This window comes from Rutidosis leptorrhynchoides, chromosome 4 (assembly GCF_046630445.1).
Source record: "Rutidosis leptorrhynchoides isolate AG116_Rl617_1_P2 chromosome 4, CSIRO_AGI_Rlap_v1, whole genome shotgun sequence".
Lineage (NCBI taxonomy): Eukaryota > Viridiplantae > Streptophyta > Magnoliopsida > Asterales > Asteraceae > Rutidosis > Rutidosis leptorrhynchoides.
The window spans coordinates 172534082-172546683 of NC_092336.1; the positions used below are offsets into that span (position 1 = coordinate 172534082).

At 32.2% G+C, this 12602-nt stretch overlaps 2 protein-coding genes across 2 annotated transcripts; both read right to left on the bottom strand.

The window, feature by feature from the left end:
- Positions 1-2744: 2744 nt before the first annotated feature.
- Positions 2745-3533, bottom strand: LOC139841227 (uncharacterized). The gene has a single exon (XM_071831455.1). The coding sequence runs from the start codon at positions 3531-3533 to the stop codon at positions 2745-2747; it is 789 nt and encodes a 262-aa protein (XP_071687556.1).
- Positions 3534-4495: 962 nt separating this feature from the next.
- LOC139842101 (CAX-interacting protein 4-like) lies at positions 4496-7488 on the bottom strand. The gene is made up of 3 exons (XM_071832276.1): positions 7403-7488; positions 5951-6940; positions 4496-4757 (listed from the first exon to the last, which is right to left on the bottom strand). The coding sequence occupies exon 2, from the start codon at positions 6917-6919 to the stop codon at positions 5981-5983; it is 939 nt and encodes a 312-aa protein (XP_071688377.1). The 5' UTR covers positions 6920-6940; positions 7403-7488; the 3' UTR covers positions 4496-4757; positions 5951-5980.
- Positions 7489-12602: the final 5114 nt, after the last annotated feature.

Below are 12602 nucleotides of genomic sequence, written 5' to 3' on the forward strand. Positions count from 1 at the left end.
AAAAATCTGTTTTAAGTTATCAAGTTGGAAATAGTTGGTTACCAAGATCCGGTTATGGGTTATTAAATGGGATAGCATCTACTATACCAAGAATATCAAGAATTCGATTATTGCATTAGCTCAACTGAATATTTTCTTGTATCTTAGAAGACTTTCAAGCTTAATAGGAAGGAAGCTTGATTGAAATGAAGCAAAAGTTTTAAACCTCTAATAAAATGATCGCACGTAACCCAATAGAATTTACAGGGGTTCGCACAAGCGATGGAGCATCTGATTTAATTTGATGCAAAGCGAAGAAGCAATTATACATGCTATAACAAAACTTCATAAAAAAATATCTAGATAATTCTATCCATTCAATTCACCAATTGAGAGTTTCTTTATTAAGAATCTCAAAAACCAGTGGAGATCCATTTAAAACCGATTGCATTTGTATTTTTAACATATACATAGTATTATTAGACGCATTATCTAACGGAATAGTAAAAACCTTATCGATTAAAATATATTTAAATCAAAGTGTCTTGTATAATTTTTCTTATATTATTACCCGTATGCGGATAACCAAATAGTTTAAAATCGATGGTTCGTTTCATTAATAACAACGAATCAGGATTAAACCAATGATCGGTAATGGCTAAATAAGAATTTTTTGTTCCATGTAGTGCGGTCCAAGCATCACTAAGTTATAAGAATTAAAGGAATCGTGGTTTAGCTTTTATACATAATGAACGACTTACGTTGTTATATCGCGGTTGTAGTCGATTCAGAATTATCTCCGTAAACTTTTGATTGTCGGAGTGATTGAAAGGAAGCCCTTGTTGAATGACAAACCTTGTAAAATCTAACCGAAAGGCTAGTAGATTTTGTGTCGGGTCTTGTTCAACGGTTCCATTACAAGTTCTCTCAAGATGTTTTCTTAACGAAGAGTTACCCGAACTTGAAAGAACTTCAAACATCTCCTACAACGAGTTCTTTCTTGAATATCGTTCATTACGCACAAGTCGTAATTAGACAAAATATCACCTTTCGCTTAGTTGGTTTAATGTGGTGAATATCGTTGTTGGTATAACACATTGAAGACGTTCCAACGGAAGCGGAAGCTTGTAAATTATCAATTATAAGATTAGTAAGTAGAGTTTAGAGATTAATAACCGATCTCATCTATTTGTACTACGCTTGTGGGGGAAAGGATTGTCTACATGTCACTTCCCTCGTACACCACTCATGTGGTATTGGGTTTAGTAGTAGTAGTTGTTGTTGTTGTTGGTGGTGTTGTGGGGGAAAATGGTCGAAAAATGTTCAAAAACCTGCAAAAAAAATAATACTAGTGATGGATGTTTTCTTTAACGTCCAGAACAAAAAAATCGGTTTCAGAACCGTTCCGAAAAAAACGGTTTTATCCAGAAAAAACCAGTCTGAACGTTGGAATCATTTAGCACCGTTTCGGATCCAGGAACCAGATCCGGTAATTGTCAGAACCAGTTTTCAGTTCTAGGTCGGTTCTAAATCGTATCCGGTTTTTTGTGCTTCGCTTGCTGAGTTTCACAAACATATTTCCATCAACTTTTGCATTCCTCTTTTGTAGGGGCTAAGCCATTTTTTATTGTATTGTGCAATATCATATACTCTAAAAGATGTAAGTTGGTGGTAACAAACATACACAACGTGAGAATGAAACTAAAGAGAAATCAAAATAAAAATAAAAAATGTTTTTCAAACAATACCTCAGAATGCTTCAATTCTAGGCCATACACACTACACACTTGCAATAAAAATAAAAAATGCTTTTAACAGAGATTTACGGAACAAGTCTGCTGGTCATGTAAGACATAACAACCGCGTACAAGTTCAATTTCTAGAAACACACAACTTATATAACTACAACAGTTGATTGGTAACAGGTTTACATGCCATATCAAAGACTAAAAGACTCTTCACCAAATGGATCAGCATATTGAGAAAAAATAATTAAAGCCCAAAGATACACCAGGCATAACATGTATTATTCTCTTGGAAAACCAAAATTTTGTCGAATTTAAGTACCTAGAACAATATTTCTTGTTAAGAACACTCATGTTAAATTTAACATGTATGATTTGTTAGGCTTTTTTTTAGAATTGCTAAGAACACTCCGTTTAATCAACACGAAAATTTCCTGTTTCTCCTCTCAGACCTTCTTTTGTCCCTACCAACCCTCAAACCCTCATAGCTACAACAACAACAACAATACCCAATTCCACTAAAGTGGAGTATGGGGAGGTTAGATGTAGGCAGTCCTTTCCTCTACCCTAAAGTAAAAAGGAAGTCATTCCTCCACCCACGGATACCTATCGGTCCCCAGGTAGAGGAAGTCGTCCCTCCCTATTCTGTAGAGCAGAGAGGCTGCTTCCTAGGGACCCCCGATCAGAAAGAACCAAGAATTCCGATATATGAAGTAAAAATATACAAGTTAAGTTGATAAAATAGAAACTTTACCATGAATAATGTATACTCCAATACGATATGTATAGGTAAATAAAGCATATAACAATATAATGTAATATAATATATAAGTAAAATATGCGAGTGTCAAATATGCAAGTATAACAAGTCATTGTAAGTACAATAAGTATGCGTAAACATGTTGGTAAGAAGCATGTAGGTATAATATGCAGTATAAAATAGATGGTATACTATGTAGGCATAGAAAAATAAGTATACTATGTTAGCATAAAAACATGTGATATGTAAGTACGTATAATTTAATTGCTATATAATGTAATACCATCAGACCTTCGTTGACTCTTATTACTCTTCCTCCTATGTCTTCTAACTATGTCGTTTTCAGAACCATCCGAATAATCCGAATACCTATGACTCCTCCTCCTCCTTTTCTCCTTCCTACTCTTCCTCCGACGCGATCGATCCTCATCCGATGACTCATCCTTTCTCCTCCTTTTTTCTTTCGTCTTTTTCCTACCTCTTCGTTTCTTAGACCTACCCATTCTTTTCTTCTTCTCGTAATCCAACTCATCTGAATCATCATCTTTCTTCTTTCTTATAGACTTCGATTTACTACTCAGCTTCTTCCCATATTTTAAAGCAATAGCCCGTTCAATCTCCGAATCATAATCCGAATCCGAACTCTCACTCTCATTTATTCTCTTCCCGTTCCCTTTAAGTTTTGCTAACCCTGCATTAACATAAGCCTGAATAGCTTCTGGATCCTTGTCTTTATCTTCTTTGATGCTCAAGAAATTTCTACACTGAAATGTCAAATGACCCACACAACCACATTTCTTGCAGGACCCACGTGCCTCGTCAGCATTGGACCCTGTAATTCGTGCAAGTGCAAGCAACCCTTGAAATCTAGCGTAAGCGTTTTCTCCCTTGGGTTCTGCGTTTGAAGATTGAGGCTGGGCGGATTTTTTGCTATCTTCTTTGTTAGGGGCATGAGGGTCATATCGAATCGCACTTTGCCATATACCATGAGTTTGCAAGGCAGCACTACTGTGCAACCGATTGTTAGCTGGCATACGAACCAAGCCCATTTTGGAATATTGTGTTTATAGTGTATTCTATCCAAATCATACTTAAATGTTTATAGTGTAAATTAAACCTAGGATTCTAGGAAAACATAACATGTGAATGACAAATTGTTCAAGATTTCACACTATGTGTTTAAGACAAAGTCGCTATAATTTGCTGGACATTAATTAGTTCTGACCTAAAGCTCAGGTCATTAATTTAATGGTAATATAATTAGACCAATAAATATTGAAATGTGCAGTGTGGTTATCTGAAAGTGTAGAGTTGTATCCCAAAACATGTGTATTGTTGCAACTGATCATAGACTTGTGATAACACTATTATGATTTAAAACATATGGGATGATAGAATTTCACTGTCATCTAGTATTAATTTACAAATACAACATTGTCTTTAAAAAAAAGAAGCCATATGGCATGATAGATTTTCACAGTCATCTACTATTTACGAATACAACTTTCTTTAAAGTTAAAAAATAAGAGTTAGAATCGGACGATAAGGAGGCACCTATGAAGGTAAGGAGGCAACGGATCTGGTGGTCACAGGTTAATGTGATGGTGGTACTCGGTATTAATTTGTTTAAAAGCAGTTTATTAGTCACAGATCTTGTGAGTTGATTTTGATTTTAGAGTTTGAAGTTTGATTAGGTTTATTATGTTGGTAAAAGATGAAGATGGAAAAATTTATTACAAAGGGAAAGATAGAAGTACAAAAATACCCTCCTCCATATTATTGGACTTGACGAATACTTTTAACGATCATGAGCCAGAGGGACGAGGAGTGCAGATTGACAAAACCATGAGGACTTACAGTGCAAAAAAAAAAATTCAGGGATTCTAATGCAAGTACATACAAACTAGAGGGATGGGCCGTATAATATTGTCTGATACGTAATTACAAGATGTGGTCATATCTACAATAATATACAACTTGAGACCAAACAATACGTCAGAATGCTTCAATTTAAAGCCATAAACACTTGCAATGATAATAAAAGTAAAAGATGCTACATTGAAAAGAAACACAGATCTATGTAAGACATAACCACAGACATAACGACCGCGTACAAGTTTAATTTCTACAAACGGATAGCTGATAGCTCATAAAATTACAACAGTTGAATGGTAATAAGTTTACTTGCTGCCACAAGACGACTAAAACTCACCAAATAGAGCAGCCTGCTGATTCGCACCAGTAGACTAAACTCGAATCATTGTTCCCGCTTCCTGCAAAACTCCATGTGTTAGCATTACACAAGATGCAACCGTAATGCTTACAACACAGATTGTAAAATACAACATGCCAAGCATCTTTGAAATTATCCATAGCTCTAAGGTATTTGGTATTGGTAAAAAGTTTCATGAAGCATTTAAGGGAAAATAATTAAAGTCCAAAGAGATACCAGGCGTAACATGTATTATTTTGTTGGTTAACCAAAATTTTACATGCTGTACCACGACATACTTGCTCTGGCCACTTCCCGTAATGAGCCATTACATACATCAATGTGCAACACCATTGACATTATGCATCTCTCCTAAATTTGAGTTATTCTATCTCTAGAGTACAAAGAAAACATGTCAAATGGGTCGGACAAGTCAAACATGTAGAAACTCGGACAAACTCCAAAGAATAAGGTTATGCATAGAACTTACTAAAGTATTTAGCTCCAAAAATAAGATTAATATATTTATGTAACTTGATTTTTTATCATATTCAAGTCACTAATTACTTATATAAAAACATTTTAGAACGGGAAAGTGCTGCATTCCACCCAGCCTCATCAAATTTGACACACCTCAAAAGTTACTGGTTTGACCTACTACGCAACATGCCCATTTCCCACATTTACTAACTGGGCATTATTTAAGAACTCTGACATTATTTACTTAATTACTTCTGTAGGTATCTAAGCGATACATAACTTAATTATAACAATACTGATTAACATGAATATCATCTTATGGATCTCTAAGCTAAGTATCACCTACACCATGGCCAAAACAAATGAGAACCGCTCAGTTTTGATGCATAACAATCACAACACATCATGCCTGCCCATCCCAAGTCCACTAAATGTAAACATACACCAAATACGCGCCTTGATAGATCCACTCATAATGTACAACTTTTTATGCACATAGTACAAGTAGTTATTGCATGATATTAGCGGATTTATTAAAAATGAGTGGAAATATCATTAGCCTTAAGCTAAAGGTTGGAAAAGAGAGATTCTGAGGAATCATGTAAAAAAGATGGCATGTATAAATAATTACTTTGGTCACATATATAATATCAAGATATGCACAACAATCAAAAAAGGAAATGCATGTATCGATCGATCAAATAAAAACATTTATAGCAATCCTACAACAAAAAGGAACATCAGTTTCAGAAAAGAAAAGTTAAAGTAAAAGACCTTTCTAAACAAGAACACTCCATTCAATCATCAGGAATATTTCCTGTTCCTCCTCTCGGGCCTTCTTTTGTCCCTGCCAACCCTCGAATCCTCAGAGCTACCATCATCCGAATCTGACTCAGACTTTCGTTTACTCTTATTACTCTTCCTCTTATGTCTTCTAACCAAGTCGTCTTCAGAACTATCCGAATACCTATGACTCCTCCTTTTCTCCTTCCTACTCTTCCTCCGATGCGATCGACGTTCTCGATCCTCATCCGATGACTCATCCTTTCTCCTCCTTTTCTCTTTCGTCTTTTTCCTACCACTTTCTTCATCATCCGTATCACTAATACTACGCTTAACACTTCTCTTCTTCGACCTACCCCTTTTTTTCTTCTTGAACTTCTTCTCATAATCCAACTCATCTTCATCTGAATCATAATCTTTCTTCTTTCTTACAGAATTCAATTTACTACTAACCTTCTTCCCATATTTTAAAGCAATAGCCCGTTCAATCTCCGAATCATAATCCGAATCCGAACTCTCGCTCTCATCTTCATCACTCTCATCCGAACTCTCACTAACTCTCTTCCCGTTCCCTTTCAGTTTCGCTAACCCTGCATTAACAGCAGCCTGAATAGCTTCCGGATCCTTGTCTTTATCTTCTTTGATGCTCAAGAAGTTTCTACACTGAAATGTCAAATGACCCACACGACCACATTTCTTGCAGGACCCACGTGCCTCGTCAGCATTGGACCCTGTAATTTTGGCAAGTGCAAGTAAACCTTGAAAACTAGCATAAGCATTTTCTCCCTCAGGTTCTGCGTTGGAAGATTGAGGCTGGGCCGATTTCTTGTTATCTTCTTTGTTAGGGGCATAAGGGTCATATCCAATCGCACTTTGCCATATGCCATGGGTTTGTAATGCAGCACTACTGTGCACCCGATTGTTAGCTGGCATACGCACCCTGCCTGCAGTGGCCGGCATCTTGAGAGCTCAAAAGGATATCTGCAAATAAATATGCTGAATCAGAATTTTATACACTCAGATTCGATCGTAGTAAAAACGCAGCTACATCATTTCTATTATTTTGTAAGATATAACAAAAAATGTGATTAAACGTGATTGAAAAACTAAGGCCCCGTTTGGCTCACGGAATCCACAAATATTCACAAGTTAATAGAATTCAATATACAGCTAGCAAATTAGGGTTTCAATAATATACCTTTCATGTCCTATTGAAATCAAAACTCGGAAACTAACCAAAATCTACAAAATATGGCCAATAAATTTATGCAAATCATGTCACAAATTAGTCACAGTTCTCAATTTCACAGACTACCAGAATCAAGTAAAGATCGATGGCAATTATAATAATTAGGATTTCGATAACAAGATGTCAAATCTTCACCAGTCAATTAAATAAAATGATTCAATTTATCTAATCTAGGTATATAGATTGATACGTACCTGTAAGTATTATGATGATTTTAACGAGCGCTGAAGAGATGCAATTTTGTCAATGAGGATTGGAGATGAAGTCTGTATGATCGACGAAAAAGGGGGAACTTATAAGAATGGAGTTTTTTCTAGAAATATGTAGAAAAAAATGAATTTGGGCCGGGTCAACTTTTGGGCTTTCTTCCAGTGGGCTCAGTTTTTTTTATTTTTTCCTTGGCACTAACTTTTCAACTTGAAAACTAGGAGGAAACATCAATCACTTATGAAGTTATGATTACTTAACGGTTAGTCATCAATCAATTTTATATTTTTATATTATTATATGAAGGGGTTGTGGACGAGTTGATTTCATGGGTAATCACTAGTGACAGCCTGTCACATGCAGTTGTGATCATGTGTTTGATTTTTTTGGTATTGATCAAGGCGTTGTAGGGAATGGATCTAGTTGTGGTGTTAAATCTCGTCCGTGTATAGGCAAGAGTTATGAAGAGTCGTGTGTTAAGGCGTGAGAGAACATTTAAGGCATAAGGTTTCCTTCGCGAATTCTTCGTGTTTTGAGTCCATCCCTGTTGGAGTTTCCGTGACAAAGTCCAGAAAGAAGAATACAAAGAAAACTTCAGACAATGGCTTGTGTTTTGTTCTTCGGGATCAAGATGATGACAACGAGTCCAAAGTCCATGGCTGTTTTTGTACATTTAAAGGATTATGCTTCTTTTATTGAACAAAGTAGCGAGGCAAAGGTTTTAGAAATGGAGGCATGGGCATCTTGAAGTTTGGTTCAGTGATAGGTAATGGTTTTGAAGTGGATAAGGAGTTGTCCCTTCCCGAGACCTCTAACATTTACTCGCTTTCTTTGAGAGCGGAAAAGTCAATTCAGTTTAAATAGGTGGAAGATAAGTTGGTTAAACCTGGGTCAAAGAGTAGAATAGCATCCTTAGCGGCATATAATCTCGGATTCGTTTGAATGGTCAGGTTGGTATGCTTTTGTCTCGATTGGTGTAGTTCGTTTTGTTGGTATATTTTATGGTAGTTTCTTGATTTACTGGTGTTACGTAGTATTAGTTTGTTATGCCCTTTGTTGTTACGGCTCTGCTCGCTAGCAGATAGTATGTTAGGTCGAGTTGGTTTTGTTTCATTTAGTTGTTTAGTTGTGAGGCTTGTTGTTTATTTATTTCGAGTTCTTAAATTTTTTATAATAGTGCCTCTTATTTATAAAGTTTAGTTTTTCGAAAATAAATAAATAAATAATTAAATATGCACCTTTTTACCACAATGCACAATATCAATATTTGTTGATCTAATTTTACCCAATTTCTTCGACTTTTCCCACTAGATGGCATACTTTTGTCCTATAAGGTGAATATGTTTATTTGGCGTCTCTTATTAGATAGGCTACCATAAAAAATGAACACTTTTTACCGGGGAACCAACATTAGCTCATTCTTATGCTCAACCTACTGTGTAGCCGGGAAAACCTGTGATCATACTTTCATCGATCACTACAATAGTGTTGGAATTTGGCGGCGTGTTTTTGGTTGGTTGAACCTTGATCCGCTATCGTTCTTTTCTGTTGGAGACATTTTCACTTGGATGGACGATTGTACTTTTTCTCGTGCTCAAAGGATTCGGGCGACTTGTGTTGGTAATCTGCACTGTATGGTTGATTTGGTGTTTGAGAAACAACATTGCTCATGCGCCTCATGGCGATAACGATATCAAAATATCGGAGTTATACGATAACATTAGACTTACTGCTTTCCTTTGGTTAAAGTCTAGATCTAAAGTAGCTCCAATTTGTAATTCTTGATATTACAATCCTTTGTAATTTCTAGCTACTTGCTAGTTTTATTTTTAATAAAATCTGTCGTTAAAATAATAATAATAATAAAATTACTCTGTCCAATTGTCCATCAAATTTCTTTAACTCTGCTTTAAACAAAAAAAGTTTGAAATCTGAAGTATTTGTCACTCACATGTTATGTTATCTTAAGTATACACAATAAGCATTTAAGTATGATTTGGATAGAATAAACTACAAACAAAATATTCCAATAGCCACCTAAAACTTTGTTCTTAGAGCACTGGGTGTCCGTAGTCCATTCCGGCATCCATTTCAGTGTTCATTTTGGAAGCTGAAACTGACTGACGGTGACATGGGTGGAGGTGTCCACTGCTTCCATTTCAGCTTCCATTTCAACTTTCATTTATATTTTTTATTATTTTTTTTGTTTTATTTATTATTAATTCTATTTTTTTATGAATTTAAACTTCATAAAATAAAATAAAATGCGATTAAATTTCATAAAATAAAATAAATAATTTAAATTTCATAAAATAAAATACATAATTAATTTAAATAAAATAAACTACATAATAAAATGTTTAATCTCTGTTTGACCACAAATGCTCAACTAAGTCGGCACGTAATCCTTCGTGCACTTCCCTGTCACGTAGCTCCCTTGCTCTTCGATTTCGAGCGTCACACCTTTCGAACCAAGTATTTTGCATATTAACCGTCTGTGACAACCCGGAAATTTCCAACCAAATTTAAACTTTAATCTTTATATGTTTTCGACACGATAAGCAATATTTGTTAAGTTAAATTGCAAGAATTTTAAACTATGTTCATACATTCATTCAACCTCGACCAAGTTCCAACGATTCACGAACCATTAAACGAATATGATTATATATGTATATGTGTATATATATTATAACTTGAAACGTAAACAAAATATTAGATTAAATACTTTATATGATTGTATCTGTTTCAAAATATTTATCAATGGAATTAGAAGATAAGATCAAATGATTGAATTATCAGATATATTGAATTATGATTACAAGTCTCTGTTGAAAGGCCCACGTTGATTTGAAAAATCTTTCCGTTTTAACAATATTCAGAAAATGATAAAGTGATTTATAAATAAGAACAAATTGTCAATCATTGAGAACTAGACAAAGGATAGTGGAAGATTGAATCTCATAAAGACTCGATTGATCTATTTAGTTTCAAACGTACAAAAACGTTTTCAGTTTAAAAAGAACTTTATTATTAAAACGTATATAACTTTTATAAATATCTAGAACCACTTTTGACAACTCATTACTTAACTAGTATGATAAAGATAAAGATATTTATATTTTATTTTATTAAATATATATAACGATTTAAATTAATATTATATATATTTATACGCGTATTATACGTACATAGTTTTATACTTTTACTATACTTAAACTTTACCTTTACTTTATTTTTACTTTATTTTAACTTTAATAATTCACTTTAATAATTCATACTTTAATAATTCACTTTAATAATGCATACTTTAATAATTCACTTTAATAATTCATACTTTAATAATTCACTTTAATAATTCATACTTTAATAATTCACTTTAATAATTCATACTTTAATAATTCACTTTAATAATTCAAAAATCTATTATAAATAGAATTCAATAGGTTTCATTATTTCATAAAAACTTGAAAATATTTTTCTCTAAACTCTCTCAATCGATTTACATATATATATTTACTCCGTATTATTTCAAGATATTATTAGTATACATAAAATATTACGACGGAGTGCTGTCCGAGTGATTTCGAAATTGTTTTTCGAGTAGGATAGGATTAAGGAAATTATGGGTTATAGCTATGGAGGTGATTGAGTATGGTTCATGGGTATGCTCGTGAGGTCAATATAGTGTTTATCATTTCCGTTGCATCTACGTACCTTTCCTGCAATATTGAATCTCAATATTGATACGTGAGTACTCATAATTTAACTTTTACATACTAATAGTGTATCCCTGACTAGTGCTCGAGTATTTAGGATTATGCATGCTTGTACTTTTGATATTGTCCTTAGACAGGTTAGGTTGAATATTGAATTAGTTACACTTGCGGTTGAGATAAGGTATAAGATATGCATGTCCTTGGAAAGCTAGCGAAAAATTAAGGAATTTTCCTTTAGATATCGAATGGTTTCGATGAACGGATTAGAAGTTATAATCAATTGAATTTTCGATATTTTTATTAAAAATGATTATTATTATCGTCGTTTTTATCTTCGTTCTAGTTTTATCTTATTATTATCATTATTATTATCTTTATCAATAAAAGGGATTTATCATTAAAAATTGTTATTTTTTTTATTATTACTATCGTTATTATCGTTAAAGTTATAATTAATTATTATTATCCAATTATTATTATTATCCAATTATTATTATTATTATTATTATTAGTATTATTATTATTATTATTATTATTATTATCATTATTAATATATATATCATTATTTAAAAATGGATATTGTCATTGTTATTATTATTATTATTACTATATTATCATTAAGATAATTATTAGTATTATCGTTAAAAATGTTATAGTAACTATCATTATTAATATTAATGTAATTAAAACAAATATTTGTAACACCTAATTATTTTGATTACTATTATTATCATTATTATGAACACGATATAAAAGACGATTAAAAGCTATTAAACGAAATGATTAGGAAATAATGAGTAAGAGTATCATGATGAAATTAAAATATTATAAGATATTGATTTAGATAAAATTATCGTTCTTATTATTTTTATCATTACTATTATTATTAAAAATATCGTTAGTATTAAAACTATCATTTTAACAAAAATTATCATTTTAATTGAAATGTCATTGTTACTATAAAATATCATTATTATTATTATTTTAAATAGAATTATTATTTTAAAGATAATATTAAAAATTATCGTAAATATTAAAGTTATCATAATTAGAATTATCGTTTTATCATAATGTCATCTTAGTAATTATAAATATTGATATTTTTATAATAATAATTATTATTACAAAATAATACAACTTTTACTTACTATCATTATAGATATTATTTTATCAAATAAATATGTGATACAAACATATTTTACTACGTGTAATAACTTACTTTAATAATACCTATCATATTATCTTTATGATATTAAATGAACCCTATAAATTTTATTACTTAATATATATAAAAGTATATTATATTATATAAATTTAATATAAAATTTTATTTATTAATAAATAAATTATATTATTTACTCTAATAAATCTTTTAAAATTATTTAAAAATATAAAACGACGACATTTAAACTATATATTAATCATGTATAGATTTTTGGAAATTATTTTGAGTCAAATTTACTTTTGT

Bases quoted from the DNA above. Each gene is read 5' to 3' on its own strand.
- LOC139841227 (XM_071831455.1), bottom strand. From the start codon at position 3,533: ATGGGCTTGGTTCGTATGCCAGCTAACAATCGGTTGCACAGTAGTGCT.
- LOC139842101 (XM_071832276.1), bottom strand. From the start codon at position 6,919: ATGCCGGCCACTGCAGGCAGGGTGCGTATGCCAGCTAACAATCGGGTG.